General features: G+C 39.4%; 1 protein-coding gene across 1 annotated transcript; it reads right to left on the minus strand.

Moving 5' to 3' along the window:
• Positions 1-2,055: 2,055 nt before the first annotated feature.
• LOC101846996 lies at positions 2,056-19,062 on the minus strand. The gene is made up of 11 exons (XM_005110179.3): positions 18,859-19,062; positions 17,071-17,215; positions 14,950-15,053; positions 13,211-13,355; positions 12,358-12,479; positions 10,318-10,509; positions 9,428-9,523; positions 7,378-8,453; positions 6,017-6,141; positions 4,614-4,888; positions 2,056-3,325 (listed from the first exon to the last, which is right to left on the minus strand). Exons 1-11 carry the CDS (start codon positions 18,859-18,861, stop codon positions 2,996-2,998), a joined length of 2,613 nt encoding a protein of 870 aa, XP_005110236.1. The 5' UTR covers positions 18,862-19,062; the 3' UTR covers positions 2,056-2,995.
• Positions 19,063-19,221: the final 159 nt, after the last annotated feature.

Here is a 19,221-nt window from a genome sequence, read left to right on the forward strand (position 1 = left end):
ATAAATAGGAGGAAAAAAAAAGCAGAAAGACACACACAGACTGACACGCAGAGCAACAAAGGAAAGACACACACAGACCAGAGACCGCTAAAATAACAGACAGACAGAATTCGAAGCTTGAGATAGAGCTCAATCATTATTCATATGAATAAAAAACTAGACAGTGGTTTCAAACTCAGTAAATAATGTGTACAGATCAAAATATTTCAAGCAGACAACACTTGCTCTTGACAAGAAACCCCAAACTCTAAGCAAAACAGTTGCATATATTCAGATCTCCATTTATAACAAAAAACCAAAACCAAACAACATATTTCCTCACTGCAATATCATACTTCAAAACAAATGTACACAACTTGCAAGACTATACATAGTTATCACAATAAATCAATGACAGAATTTTCATCATAAAAGAACAAAACAGAGGGAAAAAAGTAAAAGTCCCCATAGATATGAGTACACTCAACATATCAATAAAACAAAAGCAAATTCCTCACAACTGTTTGGCAATCATACAGTAATGAAAAAGAATTTCACAACTTTCATAGCTTATTAAAATTTTTTGTTCTGTTTTCTTGGCAATGTGGGATCAAGCCCTGTGACTGCCGACATGAAGCAAAAACTTAACCCTTTCTTGACCTATATGACCAGCGCCATTCGTCATTTTTCTTACCTGGCAAAGGAGGTAAAATGCCGCTGTGATGAATGGCATTTGTCATGCCTTGTGTAGGATGAGGATCATAATGACAATTGCTGGTCGATACAATTTGGATTCAGCATAATGTTTCTATTAGACACCCTTTGCAAAACTAATTACAGATTCAAATCAGGTGATACTTTTTGCAAACATTTTTTAAAAAGACAGTCATATTTACAGACGAGATCTGACAGTGACAGGCAATCCATTCCCCCCCCCCCTCCAACCTCCCAACACACAAGCGCACTAAATCAAGCGCTAATTTTCATCATGAGGGTTACAAAACTACTCAGTGAAGCTCAAATTGCCCCTGCATCACAAAGGGGTTAATGCAATGTCTAAGAGTAACAAACACACAAACACAAAGAACTCGGAGGATCCCATGTAACATTCGAGAGAGAAAGAAGGTCATCAACCTCTTCCCTTCTTTATCTACTCTAACAGAAAAAGTAAAGATTTTCATTTTCATGAGCATTTACAGCCAAACTAGACACTGACAAGTCATTTTGTAGACAGACCTTATACTGTGGGGTGAGTGGTACGTATTGTAAGCCCAACAGGACCCTTGGTCAAGCAAGCAGACAACCTAGAAGTACCCAGAGAAAGAATGGAGAATAGATGTCACATCTAAAAAAAAAAAAAAAAGGAGGTGGCTTATATGAGTCGCACCCCATCAGAGGGGAATCTGTGCCCCCGTCAATGGGACAGTTGACTATTTACTTCCCTCGGCCCGTGAAGGATCAAGAGGCAAATGTAAGTTTCACTGACACTAGCATCATCAATCCAATATGCTTGTAAACAATATAGGTGACTGTAGTACCAACTATCCAATACATCTGTAAAAAATTACACCCATGAAAAAGGATTGTAAAATAGATAACAAAAGCAACAGACGAAATTGTGTTTAACCAAACAATCATTCATTCTTAAATATATACAAGAGTGCCATTAAAATTAAAATGCACCAAAAAGAAGCAGCTGTTCCCATGGGTAAGCAGCATCATCAACTTTGAGAAGGGAACATTGAAAATGTTTCGTGTAAAAATGTGCAGGAAAACAAAAGTTTACAGAGAGCCATCAGAGAGCCTAGAAGGCAAGATTCAAAAACACCCATTTTATAAAAACAAATGTAGTTATTTCTTTTTAATGCTCCAAAATGTATTCTTAAAATTCAACCGGCAAGACAAAGTTATTAAAAAATTTATAAATAAAGAATGTTAAGCTTGTGATCATACGAATTAAAATCTCAAGTTTCACTGAGGTAAAAAGAAAAAAATGTGAGACAGCGTGGTGAAATCAGGCACTCATCAAAATATTGAAAGTCAAGAAACCCCCAGGTTTGGGAACTTTTATCAAACTTTTTTTTTTTGGCTCAACACCTTTCATGCCCTTAAAAGAACATATTTCTGTGTGGATTGTACAGAAAAATGTTGATTATATATATATATATGGATTGTACAAGCGTTGTGTAAGGTAGGAAAAGCCTCTTGTCACTTCCTCTTTACCTTCAAACACTCACATAACATGTTTTCCCTTTTTTCTGTCTCAGTTTATCATTACTCGAATGTGCGTTGTTTATGTAGTTTGGCGGAGTTGTTTTTGGCATCATGTTACTAACTCCAACTTTTCTCCATCTCTCAATGAAATCCCAAAAAAATTATATCAATAGAAATGTGGTTCAATGTTTAATGTACATGCAGAAATTCATGAGGAAATATTTATAGGAGGTAGAGTCGGGTCAACCTGAGCAGCCTTGGTTCATGGGATTTCCCCTGGAACAGGGGCCTATTTACCTGAGGCATTGAAGGGGTTAAAAGGATACCAGTAGTTAAAAATGACCCAAAATTGACGAGCACCTGATTCCACCGCGTCGTGACACTAATTACGAAATAAAAATCTTCCCAGACACACCAAGCCAAATCAAAAACAATTTGACTACAGCAGAGGGATCCAAACTGTAAACAAAATAGCAGGAGTTCTTGTTTCATTTCACTCTACAGGTAGATATCCAGAATGGAGTTTGAGAGATTATTTTGCACACTTCGTCCAAAACTGGTCTTTTGGCATTCAGTCACAACTTATTTTACTACATTTTTCAAGGTACCAAAGCCATAAATTTCAAAAGTAATGCCCTGTTAAAAATGCTTTCAGTCAGCAAGTCTGAGGCCATACTAGCAGCATACAACAGGTTTCTAGAAGGTAAAAGGGGTGCTGTGTGCTATTGGCCAAGAAACGAAAAGGAAATGTACTGTAGAAATAACAAATCAAGTCACAGAGTATAATCGAAACCAAAGTTTTTCAAATGTCAGAAGTCAAAGGAAACTGCATCTTGACCCTCTGACTAACGGTGAACACTGGGTAAAGTTCCAGATCCTCCACATTCTCGCAGTACTTCTCTCCCTTGTCATCCGCCTGCATAATGATACGACGGCCACAGATGTCACTGGAGGCTGAGCTCTGGGAGATTCTGTAAAGCAAGAGACAGCCGTGGGAACCACGATGTACGGATAATGTGACGGTCACTGGGAGGTCAGTCAGCGCCGCAATCGGGGTCACATGACTGTTATGGCTGAAGGCCAGATTGCCTTTGGTGCAGATGACACCGTAAGAGTGCGGGTTCATCCCGACCTGGGAACAGACACAGAACAAAAGAGTCATTGGAAGCCATTATCACTCTTATGTTGATTGTGAGCAGTATGTGGTAAAAGCTACAGACAAGTACTGCACAAAATCAACATTTAATGTACAAAGCAATATGAGAGAGTGAGAGAAAGAGATCTCACAGTGTCTGTGTGTATGTCTGTGTGTGTATGAGTGTGTGCTCATGTGTAATCTGTGAGCTTGTGCTTTGGTGTGGTGCTGTGAAAAAGCTTATGTCCCAGAAAGGACCAATACAGTATAATTTATTTAATTTCTTTGCTAGAAAGGAAAAGGTTTACTCCCATTCAAAGACGATCAGAAGCAATAAACAATTAAAACCTAGCACAGTTTAAAGCAGGTAGGCACGTCTCATGAAAAATGAACAAACCTGGCTAACAAAAAAGACAACCTTCACCTAATATTTGACCGCCACTTTACAACACTTTATTTCTTTTTTTGCAAAGGGTATCATCTCTTGCTCAAGAACACAGACTAGTGACCATCCATCTGAATACTATGTCACCGATACAAATGTTAACATTACTTTCAGCCTGAACTCAGCGACCACTCAACCACTCCAAGGGGGTTAACTCTTTAAAGTATGAGTTTTTTTCAGTCACCTTAACCTGGTACACCTTGCCTCATCACAGCAGTAATCAATGAAAACACATAATTGTTAGACATCAAACTGAACAAAAATGAATTGGCAATAAGATTAAACAAATTATAGGGGAAAACAATTTACAGGTCTACTTGCTCCTGATGCTGGTTTACTACTAAACTGACACTTTCTGATTCTCAATCTAGCTCTAGTTCCACATCACTCTCACTGCTATCACCATCACCACTGAAGCGAGAGTCCTCCCCATCATCTGTAAATTGAATGCTTTTCAATTCTTCAACTTGAATTTTTTCTAGCAAATGAGATTCCTCATCTAGAGTCAGTTTACGTTTTTAAAACCTTGCACAACGGTATCGTATAAGAAACAATAGTCACTAGTATTGGATGCTCCCTGCGTCAGATGAGAAACAAGGTCATTACCACTGGATAATCTTACTGTTCAGTGTGGTTTAAACAGTTAATAAAAGTGAGGTGTGTTTTTGAGTAAACAATATTTTGTTCAATGTTCATTGTTTCAGGAAGCAATATCCATGCACTCCGGACAAGTCCATTGATGCTCCGTTGCTTTCTCCAAAATGTCCAAAATGATTAAACAATAAAAGACCTGAAGTAAACAAATACAAACAAATATACGTACAGCAACAGCACATTTACCTGATCTTTACTGCCGAGACATTTGCTGGACACCCCGAGCCCAAACAGATATCCACTGCGAATGTCACCAATGTGGCTAGTGTTCCTGTGGACACTCACTGACCACTGGGCATTGCCGCTGACTGGATCGGCCGAGAAAGTTGTGGAGTTGAAACCCCATGTGATCAGCGTACGACTCTGGACACGCCGAGCACCTGCCTGCCCCCCAGCAGCAGCAGGGGACACAACTGAACGTACCGCCGGTGTGATAGCGTCAGCACCAGTACAAGTTTCTCCTGTGTACAAACCAATACAAAACGGTTGATAACCAGCACAGAAGCAGCGTGTGCCATACAGAATGCGTCAAAGCACAACAAAGGTGGAAAATATGGATTCAGCTACTCAAGAAAGATTATATCTAGGGCCACCAGAGCCTCAAAACAGAAGACATACGGGTCTTTTAGTTTTAGTAAGAGTTTTACGGAACTTGCAACACAATACGGTCATATAAGTGCCCAAGAAAAGAGGTGTTACAAGAGAGTAACAAACATAAAGAAGAAAGAGGAGAGATAAGGACGATAGATGTTTGATAGGAAAGAAGGAGCAAACTACACCAGAGCACCCGCCAACCACCCACAGACATACAGATCTATAAAACATCCGTTTTACTTTTATAGCAGAGGCGGTACACTCTACAGCAATAGATATAGATGTGATTAACAGAGACACCACCACTACTTTCTACAACATGACAATATGCCCAAGGAACAAGCCAGAGTACAACTGGAAGGACAGCTACATTGATAATGAGAACAGTTAGACTTTTTCAACAACCACAACAGCAGTTACACTAATAGCAATAACTACAGCAAAGACAAAAGGCACAGCAATAACAACTACATCAGAAAGTAAGACAACAGCTGCAATAACAAAGATTTCATAGTAGAGCGTTTTACGGTGCTCGCAACTGCATAGGGTCATATGAGCGCCAAGTGGTGGGTGTCAACAGAGAAATCTTTACAGGGAATCAGACTTACTCTGCTCACCTCTCTAGCTTCAACACCACAAGGTCTGTTTCGACTATAAAGCCACCCCAAAAATAGCAGGTCGCAAGAGTGTGACAAACATACAAAAGAAGTAGAGGAAAATGACAATAGTAAGGATTAGGAAAGAAGAAGCAGCAGTTCCCTGTTGTAGATCATGCACAGTTATGAGCGTGACATGAATCAGCCCATTTACAATATTCTGCTGTTCTTAAACGAGAAATGTCCCCCCTTTGGGAATGGCCTAAAGACACTACAGTCAGTGGCACCGCCCCGGGGGGAATATAACAAAGATTGTGCAATAACAACAACACCAACAACAATAAATAAACACAACAAAAACAAGTACAGCAATCATTTCTGAGGACAAGAGTTCCTCACCTGACAGGCTACATATCACAGACAGAGCCTGACTCTGAAAGTCTGAGATGCTCGATGTCACAGCTTTGCTGACACTGACATTGACAACACGGCTCTCCGACTTGCACAAGTTGTGGAATGGAGTCCTGTTCCCGAATAAAAAGAGTTTCAAATGAAAAAGATACCCAAACAGACTTTTTTCCCACAGATGCTGACAGTGGATAAGTATACTTACAACATACATACAGTTGAACTTGTCTTTTTTTTGTTTTGTTTGCTTAGTGTTTAACTGTAATCGCAACTGCATACAGTCATATGTGTACACGCGACACATTAAACAATTTCATTTTGAAGAAAATTTTGAATTTTGCCCGAGTGGCGGCTGAAGCCTACTCTAATCAATTTTAGACCACAAAGGGATCTTTAACGGGCGCAACTTGAGCACCTCCGAGATTTTTCACCCTTATCCGAGTAGCCTAGGTGTTAGATCTTACCCACCATAAGATCAGGTGTGTAGTTGAAAGACAGCAGTAAGACGGAGCCATGGAATGCAGTAGAAAGGCTGCAGAAAGAGTCACATTGTTAGAGAGCAGGAAAGGAAGTGAAAGGAGAAAATTTTAGAGAAGAACATTTTCCAATGCTTTCTGGATTCGAACCTAGGACCTATTGAAAGAGAGGCGAATACTGTAACCTCTCGACCACGAGAGCCCCCTGAACCTGTCTATAACAGTCACTTAAGATCACAGACGAAGAGAGGTCGTTATAGACAGGTGGCCCCTATGAACAGGGTCTTAGTTACGGTTACTTTCTAGACTTGACAAAGTGAACAAATTGCTTCATTTGAAATCTTATCAGGATATCCTTTATATATAAATGATGCTTTAACACTATGCATCATGGATGCCAACACTGTCCCTCCAAAGCCTGACTACCCTGACTACCCTCAACAGCCTGACTACCCTCAGCAGAATTGAGCTTGTGTTAGATATAAGTCCCAATTCAAATTGCTAGATCTATCAGACATAACCTTTCCAAAAGGCACGTTAGACATGAGCTGCAAGTTCAAACAGCTCGGTTGGTTTAGATTCAAAATCCAAAAGACAAGTTAGACATACCTTCTCCATTCAAAAAGCCTGGTCATTTCAGAGAAAAGACCTACTAAGGAAGTATCCCATAAAAGTTAAAGCTAAGGTTGCAAAATGGAAATAAACAGACACAGTCAGTTTTTAAAATACAAACTGTTGGCAATATAATTACTTCTTGTAAGTGGGAAGTCATGATAAAAACTATGAACAAGTAAGAAAAGAAACAACCTAACTTACTGATGGAAGAAACAATTCACACAGACAGCGCAACCTCAACATCTTGAAAGAAAAACTCACTCTTTGCAGAGGACTGCCACCTGCTCCAATATTGGGCCAACTTCCTCAGCTCGGAGAAGCAACGAGTTCTCCACACTCTGAGATACCCTCCCTTGATCCTTGATACGTCTAGGACTGTCTCCCCTATCCGACCCACCATCAAGCAGCCTCTCTTGAGAGCCCAGCAGATTCTGCATGCTGCTCCCTCTTTCTCTAAATCTGCGCAAGCCTTTACTCCCCTCACTGATTTTCCTCTCATTCAAAGCGCTCTCTAAGGCTCCTTTTTCAGCGAGAGGATCTTCAGGAACACTTCTTGACCCTGACACCATATCCAACTTTTTCAAGTCATTTTTGCCAACGCTTGACTTTTCAGAAAGAGACCGTGTGTAGAGGTTCACACAATCTGGATTGGACAACCTTTTGTTGCCCTCTATATTGGCAGACAGTGGGCGAGGAGTTGGGAGAGAGCGATCCCTGGAATGGATAATTCTGCGCGTGTCACTCGGTACGCTGGTGTGTCTGTTCTTTTCCCTCTCAGTGATCTCATTTTTACATGGGTTAGCATTTTGGTCCTGCATCACATTAGCGTTATCAAGAGGTTTTTCCGTTTCCTGAATCGGTCGTCTAGGGGTCTTGTCTATATCGACACCACTTCTACGTTTGCCTCCAGACCTCTCAGCCAGAGACACAGGACTACCTCGTTCTGAAGATTTTGATTTGGGGGTCACTTCAGAAACGATGCCGGAGTCGAAATTCCCATCCCCTGATGAAAAACTCAAGTCATCATGAAGGTGAGCCTCCACCATCAAGACATCGCTGCTCTCTGTCCCATGCATTACACTCAAACCTACTTCCTTCCTCTGCTTTTTCACCTGATCGGCAACCAGAGAATCACAGGCAGAAACAAGACCCTGACACTGAGCCAGTGCTGAGCGTAAACTCTGACTCTCTGCTGACAGGATGTTGAAGTGCTGTAGTACAACACCATCAATTTTCTGTAGGGCTCGTTGTTTCAGGGAGTCCAGAACAGACACAATGTCGGCCAGCATGCAGCTGTACTGGCTGCTGATCTGAGTCCTGGACGTCTCCTGGAGGACCTGGGAACAAGAATTTACAACGAAAAGGGTGAGACCTTGGAAGTTCAACTAAACGTCTAGGCCCGTATTTGAGGATGGACCAGGCTAACATAATGTTTTACAATATTTACATAAACTAGAAGCTCTGTCCAGAATCCAGCTAGGGCAGACTACTATCAATTGAAATGCCATTTTCACCAGCAGTATGAAACAAAGCTATTGAGTAAATTAAATTCATATGACTGTCATTGATTAGTTTTAGTGGAGGGTTTTGCGGCGCTCGCAACTGCATAAGGTCATATGAGCGCCAGAAGATTAGAGGTGTTACAAGAGAGTAACAAACATAAAAAAGAAGAAGGGGAGAAAAGGACTATAGACGTTTGATAGGAAAGAAGAAGCAAACCACACCAGAGCACCTGCCAACCACCCAAACTGTCAACGAAAACTCAGCAGAAAAATATAGGATTAAAGAACATATGATATAGACAAACTCTTCTTTAAGCTAGAAATGAAATGGGTTGCTAACAGAAGTATCAAGAAAGAAATGTATCTTTTACATTCAACATGACACATATAAGGACTCCTTGCAGGAAAAGCAGCATTCATTTGAGAAATAAAACAGCACAGAGCATAGCTGTACAGCATATATCATACTGACAACAACACTCATTAAACTATTGCAGAAATCCCTTGGCAGGTACATCTGATCTTCTAGCTCATACTTTATAAAAGGAGAGAAAGCCTTCCCCCCCCCAAACACACTTACCCAATAAAAAGGTTTATCCCAAAATCTATCCTTAAGTCAATGAGTCTTCAATTGAAAGAAATGCAAGACTTAAAACTCAAGTTTGATTTATTTTTTATTGAGAATTTTAATCTTTGCCTTGCAAGACTAACCTACAGCATCAAATGTAATATTTTACCAGAATTCATTTCTGAGCAAGGCAAACAAGGAAAACAAGTCAGATCATGAACCTACTCTAGGATAATGTTACCTTCAAGTTCTTTAACTGAGAGGCAATCTCACACTCCTTCTCTTGAAATGAAGACGCTAAAGTGCCCAGTTCCTCCCTTGCATTTTTCAAAACATCCTGAAATTAACATCAAAATCAAATGTAGTAAATGCACAGACCAACCTTAACCAACAAATGAAACAAAATTGAGTGCCACTTCTTAGTTAATATCAACCGCAAGAACATGCCCTAAAAATTGTCATGGCTGAGTGCAGGCACTATCAAATTAATAGATACATATGTTTGGGGTTGGTGGATTATCAGTTCAAGTAAACTAGTTGCAAATCATTTACATCCTGACTTTAAAAAAAAAATTAATGAACACTTGAAAAGCGAATCTAATTCATAATTAATTCTTTTTTATGCAGTGAATTATGAGCATAACCTAATCAATAATTTTTTGTTTACTCAGACATGTCAGTTTTCTGAGATCCTGACTTATATTTCGCCTTTTTAACATGAAATTCTAGTATATTTTCTATGCTGAAAATGACAAACTTTATTTCAGATCCACACATTCCTTCATTGCCTCAGACACATTAATAAACAACTCCATAATGAAGATTACAAGGGAATCATGAGAAAAAGGGCAGACAACCAAGTTTGAAGAAAAATAATTGTAGACAACTGCCTTTCTTTCGTAAGGTTTTATGAACTATTTTCATTCTTTCCCTGTAAACCTACACTATAAGTGTCATCAGAGAGTTAGTAAGGCCCTTTTTTATGACAATACTATTGATGGACAAAATGGAACAAGCCAAATAATAGATCAAGCTAAAAAAAACTCCAAATAATATACACAATATATATAATTTTGTTAGTTGGGTTTTTTTTGGCTAACGTTTGTAGTGACAAGCATGCACACATCCCACCTGCAACTGCCTCTTGGCGGTGGCGATGTCCAAGATCACATGACCACAGTGAGCTCCCTGACCCTGGCAGACACACAAGTGGCAGGCGACTGTCTTACACGAGTCGCAAAAGATGTGAGCCTTCTCCTGGGGGTGGTCATGGCACCAGAGGGCACAGCCCCCAGAGGCAGGTGTCGGCACCGACTTGCACACCTAGAACAAAGTAAAAAATGGTTAAAGTTTTAAGGTAGATAGCGAATGTTTCATGGTAGATAGTAAACGTTTCATGGTAGATAGTGTTTATTTTGCCATAGACGATAAATGTTTCATGGTAGAAAGTGTTTATTTTGCCATAGACGATAAATGTTTCATGGTAGATAGTGTTTATTTTGCCATAGACGGTAAATGTTCCATGGTAGATAGTGTATTTTGCCATAGACGGTAAATGTTTCATGGTAGATCTAGATAGTGTTTATTTTGTCATAGACGATAAATGTTTCAGGGTAGATAGTGTATTTTGCCATAGGCGATAAATGTTTCAGGGTAGATCGTGTATTTTGCCATAGACGGTAAATGTTCCATGGTAGATAGTGTATTTTGCCATAGACGGTAAATGTTTCATGGTAGATAATGTTTATTTTGTCATGGACGGTAAATGTTTCATGGTAGATAATGTTTATTTTGTCATGGACGGTAAATGTTTCATGGTAGATAATGTTTATTTTGTCATAGACAGTAAATGTTTCATGGTAGATAGTGTTTGTTTTGTGATACATTGTAAATGTTTCATGGTAGATAGTGTTTGTTTTGTCATAGATGGTAAATATTTCATGACAGATGGTAAGTATTTTATGCCCCTATCATCACAGTTTACAACATTCAGGAAGCGGGATAATTCAACCCTGGTTGTTAAGACCAGCCCAAACTATAAAGAATCCATGTCCATGGGAAAGATGGAGATACTACATGAAATATCTTCTACACTTGGGAATCACATCTTTTGTGATGAAGGTAATTAACCAAACCACTTTACACATAAATAGTGAAGAGCTTGGTGTTATAGGAGGCACCTATCACCACCTATTAAGAAATAATCAAAAAAAGAGAAGAACGTAAAGTCACATTAGACAAACACATCAGGTATGACGGAGAAAAACTGAGAAGAATATTATATTCTTCAGACACATTTATAGTATCAGAGTACAGACGTGAGCCGTCAACCTAAATAACATTACAAGACTAAGTTAACGTCTCTGATAGCAATAACTTTGAAAAAAAAAGGCACGAGCTGAGAAAGGAGATTCTTTTTTTGAGGTACAAAGAGGGTCTCTTGCTTTTGAAATGACTTATTCTGTGTCTGACAGTCGATCTGACAAGTGACAATGATCAAATCCTGTCTTGAGTCTGTTTGTTTGAGTAAGGAGAAGCACATCCACATTACAACATTTATTTAGTATGGGGAAAGAGTAAGACAGGCAGACAGAAACAGCAGAGAGAAAGAAAAGAAGTAAAATGGACACAAGCGGATAGCTAGAGAACTAAATGCCATTAACCAATATTTATAGTAACAGCCATCTTGTTTGACGTCATTGAGGGATTCCCACTTTGTCAGTCACAGTAGCAACACGACCACACGATGGCAGGAAATTAAGCATTCACAAGAGATTGGACTCAATAGGACGCCGAGCTGCAAATGGAGTAGATCTAATTCGAGACTGCAAGGTTTGCAAATGGATACTGTGAGGTGCAAAAGCAGTATACTAGGACTAAGGGGAACCACTAGTAAAGACTCAAAGAGGAACGCTTGGAAACTGCCAGCGCACTACGCAAAATCATCACTAGGTCTAGGCCTAAATCTATAGAATCACGATCAGATGACGTGGCGGGCATCCCCCTTCCGAGGTCAAACAAGACTGCTGTTACTATAAATATCAGCCAATGGCGTTAAGTTGTCGTTCTCTAGCTATCCGCTTGTAGAATGTACGAGTGGTGGCCCGCAATTACCTGCAACTTCTGAGTCTAGTATAGGAAAAATATTTGAACAAAAACAAATTGAGGTACCTTGTGTTCTCGCAAGGTGCCCCGTCGTGGGTGGAAGCGATCCAAACACTGCTGACAGTAGTGTACCTGGCACTGCTGGCAGAACCAATCAGCACGCTGTTTCTGCGGCTCCTCGCACATGCCTGAAGACCATGAGGAGAAACAAGACAAGTCAAGTGAGTCATCTGTCTTTGAATTACACGATCTCGACAGAAGTTTAACTCAGCTGGTGCAGAGCGATCATTTCCTGCTGTTTCAGATTTATTCTAAATTTCATTTATTTTGATAAGACAGTCAACTGAAAAACTGTATCAATCAGAAAAGTGGCCATAAGTTAAACAAGATTGAGAGCTTCCATAATGGTCATAACCTATTTCCATTCTTGTTCATTATTAGTCCACATTTTGCATTGACTAAATCATTATTACTCAGAAAGGACATGGGGCACAAGAACCTTCAATACTGAATAAGAGGAAGTGGCAAGTTAAATGGGGGGCAACAAAGGTCAAGAGAGCTAAACGACAGGTCTAAAATAATCAGACAAAGTGGGAGGTGAACAACACGCATTCAAAGACAGAAGATTTGAGAACAATTGTATTAGTATCAGAATCATTTCAATAATCCTCTTGACAGTTTAAATTAGTTTTAGTAAGAGTTTTAGCTGACTCGCAACACAATTAGGTCATATAAATGCAGAAGATTATAGAGGTGTTATAAGTGAGTCACATACTATACACACAACAGAAGGAGAGATAACGATGATGCTTTACAGGAAAGAAGGAGCAAACCACACCAGCGTACCCACCAACCACCCATGACACCTTAATTGGAGATTTCCTAAACATCTAAGATACTACAAGAAAGAAATCCATACCACAATCAGAAGCATCAGTTGAGCTCTCAAACACCTCATCGGACGTGTCAGCATCACTGACGGGAACCAGCATCACATCGTCAGTTGGCGAGGCACAGCCAGAGAAGTTCGGACTCCCCTTGCTCATGTTAAAACTTTGAATCTCCTTGAAAGAAACAAAATATGTGGATTATTAGTTTACATAGTTTTAGTAGAGGTTTTACGGCGTTCGCAACTGCATAAGGTCATATGAGCGCCAGAAGATTAGAGGTGTTACAAGAGAGTAACAAACATAAAAAAGATGAAGGGGAGATCAGGACCATAGGAAAGAAGAAGCAGTGGATTATTAAAGATAAGTAAGAAGAAGTTTGTCTACAGGTAAGGCACTTGCCTCTCATACCACAGTAGCCTACCTAGTTTGATCAATGGATTGTACAGTCATGAACTGAGAACAACTTTGCTGGGTTTTTTTCTTCTCAAATTACTGCACATACCTGAACCAATAGTTAGCAGGACCGAGATCCTAGCCTTCTTGGATGAAGATAAAAAATAAAATTAGAATTACTGAGAACATGTTACAAATATCGAAGGCACTCTGACAGCACAAAGTTGAAGAAAAAAAGTTTTCATATGCCGGATGATTAGGCAAACTTCTAAATTATTCCAAAAGCAAAACCTAAAGAACTATTGTCAGTATAAATAACTAAAACCACTTTTGAAAACAAATTCCTAAGCAGCTTGTATGAAGAGAGTAGAGTGAAGTATAACGAGTAGAAGGAAATCAGGTGGCATAGGCCTATGAAAATATTAGTTGAACAGCATATTAAAGGTACCTTATAGTCAACTACCTTTGACATCAAAGAAGGAGGATGTGCAAGCATATAAGGATGGTGATGAGGTGAACTTGGAGTAGGAGCGGAAAGAAGGAAGGAAGAGGAAGAGATGAAGAGGAGGAGGAGGAAAAGGAGGAGAAGAAGAAAAAAAAGAAGAAGAAGAAAAAGAAGAAGAAGAAGAAGAAGAAAAAGAAGAAGAAGAAGAAGAAGAAGAAGAAAAAGAAGAAGAAGAGGAAGAAGAAGAAGAAGAAGCAGAAGAAGAAGAAGAAGAAGAAGAAAAATTGAAAGAGAAAGAAAGGAAAGAGAAAAAAGCAAGGACAAAGAAAGAGGAACAGAGAGAAAAAGAAAACTGTAAATTCTTGCTAACAGAAAACACTGACAACAGTGAGCATGCTGGAACAGACCAACACAGACTCAGGATATAGAACTCCAAGGATAAATTTCAGCTTATCAAAGTAAGAGTCTTTTTTTTGGGGGGGGGGGGGGGGTAAGTGTTTTACATCGCTCGCAACTGCATATGGTCATATGAGCACACGGGTCACATTAAACATTTTCAGTTGGTAGGAAATTTTGAATTTTCTCAGCGTGGCGGTCAAAGCCTACTCCTATCGATTTTGGACCCCCAATGGATCTTTAACGTGAGCAACTTGCACACGAGATCTCCAAGATTTTTTGCCCTTGTCCAAGAAGGTTAGGTGCAGATCTTTCCTACCACAAGATCAGGGGTGTGGCTGAAAGACAGCAGTAAAAAGGAGCCAAAGAGTAGCAGTAGAAAGGCTGCAGAAAGAGTGGGGAGCCCAGAGGAGGGGGCAAGGGAGGTGAGGGGGTGAGGGCATTCGAACATTCCACCATATTGAATGAGAGGCGAACATCTTAACCTCTAGACCATGAGAGCCCCCCCCCCCCCCCCCCCATTCACTAGTTTACCTGATAACGGAAGACAATATTCTCCAAAGCTAGGTTCTTAGGCAGTGTTTCCACTTGGTCTGTCTTCAGAGTGTGCGTGTTTCTGCAGGTTGGGCATTCAAGATCTAAAAATATAAAGAACGAACAGAACTGAAAGCATACCTCAAAAGAAAAGACTAAGAAATTTAAAGAAAGGCGCTTCCATACCTTTTGAGCTCTTAACTCTAGATCACAAAACCTTGTGAGTAGAGTGTGTGTGTGTGTTGGGGGGGGGGGGGGGGGGGGGGGTATTTGATATTCTAAATTATTGTAATTAATTTTTCACAGAGTTGATACTCAAACTGATAGTTAACACTCTGATCATGTATTATGTGAAGCTGAAGTTATCACAGTCCAAAGGCGCTGGCCCTCTGCTGCTGCCTACACCTAAATTTTTATAGTGATTTTTAAAAAAAAATATGAAGCCTCCCAGTAAATGTCAACTAAAAGGTGTGAAACTTGCTGAAAAAAAATGTTCTCAAGCAATTTTATCTCTCCATAAATACCGACTTCACTGCATGGAAGTTTTTGATATACAGAAATGAAGATAAACGGGTCAAAATAATAAAGCTTGAATTGCACCATAAAATACACACATTACAAACAAATGTATAAAGAAAACAGTGTAAAGAGAAAAGACCTTGTAATTCAAAAAGTAAGTTTACAGCATCTCTTTTATTTACTTTAGATTGTCCAATATAAAATGTTGATGTTAGAATCTAGTGTGTGAATATTGTTCGTACATGCATTTATGTAAAGCGCCTAAAGCTGTATTCACACGGGAGTGAGTGCTATAGAAATGACCTGCATTATTATTATCATTACTATTCTATAAACCAGAACAGATCTGCATAGAGTCAGACTTCCCGTATTGTTGGTGTTTATGACATGATATTATTGGAGTTGAGATTCAGTGAATCAAAATAGTTGTTTTAGCTTACCTTTTAGATCCATTCACACACTAAATAAGTCTTTCTTAACTGAATTCGGTTTTAAATATCAATATTTTATTTCATCTATTATATTTCAACATAATCAACAGTGTACCACTGATAACAAAACAGAAACTTGCAAGAAAAAACAACGAACTGAATAAACAAACACATTGTTGATGCTTTGATAGAACCTTGCTAACTCGAATTTTGGGGAAAAAAATTTTTTACGCCAGGATTCCTGATACATACTTTGATTCATATGTATGGCTCTTTTCATCTATTTAGACGGTCAATTTAACTTAAGTTATTTTATTAGTAGTAACACAAGGCGTATAAATATCAAACTCAGATTCAAACTCCTAAGGCTTGAAAATGAAGTATAAACTTTGCACGAACCCCACTACCCTACACAGCAACATGTTCAATACTTTAAACCTCCCTAACGCAATAGTGAGGTTTTAAGAGCACACTTGTTGAAGGGCATTTGTCAATTAACCTTGCTATATCTTCCTCGACATGGTCACTTACTTTATTGATTTCACATGATTTGATGAGAGAAAAGGAACTTTGCAACCATTCAATTGGAGGTGTCATCTCCGACTCAGTGGTTGATGAGTTATGACCCTCCACCATTCAAGGTCGCAACCGTGCAAAACGTATAATGACTCACTAGTAAGCCACTGGGACAACATAAAATGATCTACAGCATGTTAAACACTGAGCAGTTAAAGACAACCAAAAGGAAGCAAGGTCAGTGGAGCAACTGAAAGTCAAATGTTGTGCTATTCTAACCTCACCAACAGAGCCAACACCTTAACGAAGTGTAACGGAACAGCACTTGAGAAAAATACCTTGCTAATCAAAGGATGTTTTATCGTTAACTTAGACTGCGTAATACTGGGTTCATGTAAAGAACATACTTCATAGGATTTTGTCCAAGTTCCATCACAATACATTGACAAATATTTGATGGCCCGAGCTTGAATATTAACAATGCTAGATAGATTTTTTGCCATTTTGTAAATTGAAAAAAAATTTCAAATTGAGGTTCCAACAGACGATACACATTTCCATGAAATTCAGATCCTGATCAAACAAAAAAGGCGAAAAAAAAAAAGCTACAAACACAGACATACATGTACAAAGTTTGAACATTCATTAAAGTCACCTTGTTTGTCAGCCTTGGCCCTACTTTTCATGATGTTGAGGAGACAGGCCTTGCACACACTGTGTGAGCAGGGCATCATCAAAGGATCTGCGTACAGCTCCAGGCAGACGGGACATGTCAGATCCTCTTCCATATTTATATAACTCTGAAAGAGAAAAAAATATAACAGTGTTTCAGTTCTTTAAAAAGAGTTAAAATTCACTTCAACCCTGAAGACTTGAGCGAATACTAGATGCACCCTTTAGCATGAAGTGGATGTGTGAAGGTGGAAATTTAACAGTCGCCCATAGTCCACATATTAGGGACTTCAAGCAAAAGGATCATGCATAACTAAAGATCCTATACTACTTGTACAAGATAGTTTATATGCCTCTCTTTACTAAGAAAAAGCATCCTTGAAATTGCCAGAATACTATACTTGTTCCCCCGAGCTGATCTGCTTCTGTCCAGGCTGTATCCAGTGTGTTTCGCTGACTCCTACAATGTGCAGCTTGTATCACTCCATCTGTTGTACTACTTGAGAACTCTCTGCTTTATAGTGCGAACATTCCACGGCGCAATCCGGAGAGATTTGTTCAACAGAGAAGGTTACTACGGGTCAGAAGAAACCTTTCAGCTTTGTCAGCTGTCCTTCATTATTCCTGCTGACAATCTCCCAAGATTGTAAAATAAGCTGTGTTTGTCCGTGTTTCTGTAACTGTTTTTTACTGGGTAGGGTAGTTGGCCCTCCACAAAATTGGCACTTTTCGGGTGACCAGACCTTTTTACACCTTTAGTCACCTCTTACAACATGCAGTATCACGGCAAATGTATTCTTTGCGTCCCAATAGTAAAACTATGGGACCCCCCCCCCCACACCTGGAGGACAAAGTTAAAAATCAAATTTTTGAGCCAAACATCATGTTTTGCAGACCCGTGTCAAGCCTTCATTTAGTAAACATCGGAGACATTTTTAAAGATCTATACGAAAGCAAAACTGCCCCACCCCTCCACCCACCAAGATAATTTTTTTTTAATTTTACTAATTTAGCTGTAAAAGTGAATCTCAGTCTCATAGGGGAGAAAGGTGCTTCTTCTGAAAACACAACAATTTTGATGAGACAGAAGTGTCAAAAAGGGGCCCTAGAGAAAGGGGTTTAAAGGACAACAACAAAAAAGTATGACATCAAGGCAGGTGTAAGGATCGTGAACAATTTAACTAACTTGTTTCGCACGCTCATATATATGACCTTATGCAGTTGTAAGCGCCATAAAACCCTGTACTAAACAAACAAACAAGATGTAAGGATCATTATGATAAAGGTCCGTATCATGATAAGAGTTTAAAAAGGAAAGCATTCACTCAGATGGGAAAATCACATAGAATCTAGTAGATCTAGATCTAGAAAAAAAAAATCATCCTCCATTTGTGCAATGTAATGGCTATGCAGACATTTTAGGGACAGAGGGGCCTAGATCTAGATTCTAGAATCTAGATACCGTAGCATACTTAGCGATAGGCAAGGCTATGTCAGAGTTCTAGGCAAGGCAGTGAGAGTCTTCTACAGACTAAGAGTCTACGGTGGGGGTGATCAATAACAATGAAGGCGGAACCATCAAGTAAAGCAAATCTAATTCTTGATTCTATATCTGGTTGGTGTAATGTTCAAAAAGGTGAGTAGGTACTTAAAAAAGGGGCATCCCAAATCCCAGTTATTGAACTCACTGAACTGATTTAATTTAGAGACTGTACTTCACACACAACACACAACAATTTGATCGGCGATTTTGATCATCATGTCAACATACCATTCTTTACTCCATCCGCTCAGGCAGGTAATGAAAGAAAGAGCGATATATTCATGCCCTTATACTTATAGCTTGATATTCATTCTTCACTGTAAACATAAAAGCGAGGGAACGTCACTTCAGTGTATGCTAACAGGTTTATTTGTTTAGTTCGTTCGTAGCATTCTTCCGCAGTGCAGCAGCAACGAAGCAGCTGTGATGGGATGGCAAAATGCAGATTGTGTATCGCCACGATGATGTGGAAAACAGATGAGGAATTGGGGGGTTCGATAATTTCCACACAGGGCATTCGAAAGATTTGTATGAACAGCATTAATATGAAGTCATCTGGGTGTTTTCAAGGTCCAGCTTTCTATCGGAAAT

Source organism: Aplysia californica, unplaced genomic scaffold (genome assembly GCF_000002075.1).
Source record: "Aplysia californica isolate F4 #8 unplaced genomic scaffold, AplCal3.0 scaffold00862, whole genome shotgun sequence".
In the NCBI taxonomy this organism is placed as follows: Eukaryota; Metazoa; Mollusca; class Gastropoda; order Aplysiida; family Aplysiidae; genus Aplysia; species Aplysia californica.

Bases quoted from the DNA above. Each gene is read 5' to 3' on its own strand.
- LOC101846996 (XM_005110179.3), bottom strand. The intron at 13,356-14,949 runs GTAAACTAGTGA...GTTTCTTTCAAG, and splicing joins ATATTGTCTTCCGTTATCAG to GAGATTCAAAGTTTTAACAT. The intron at 9,524-10,317 runs GTGGGATGTGTG...TGTTAATTTCAG, and splicing joins CCGCCAAGAGGCAGTTGCAG to GATGTTTTGAAAAATGCAAG.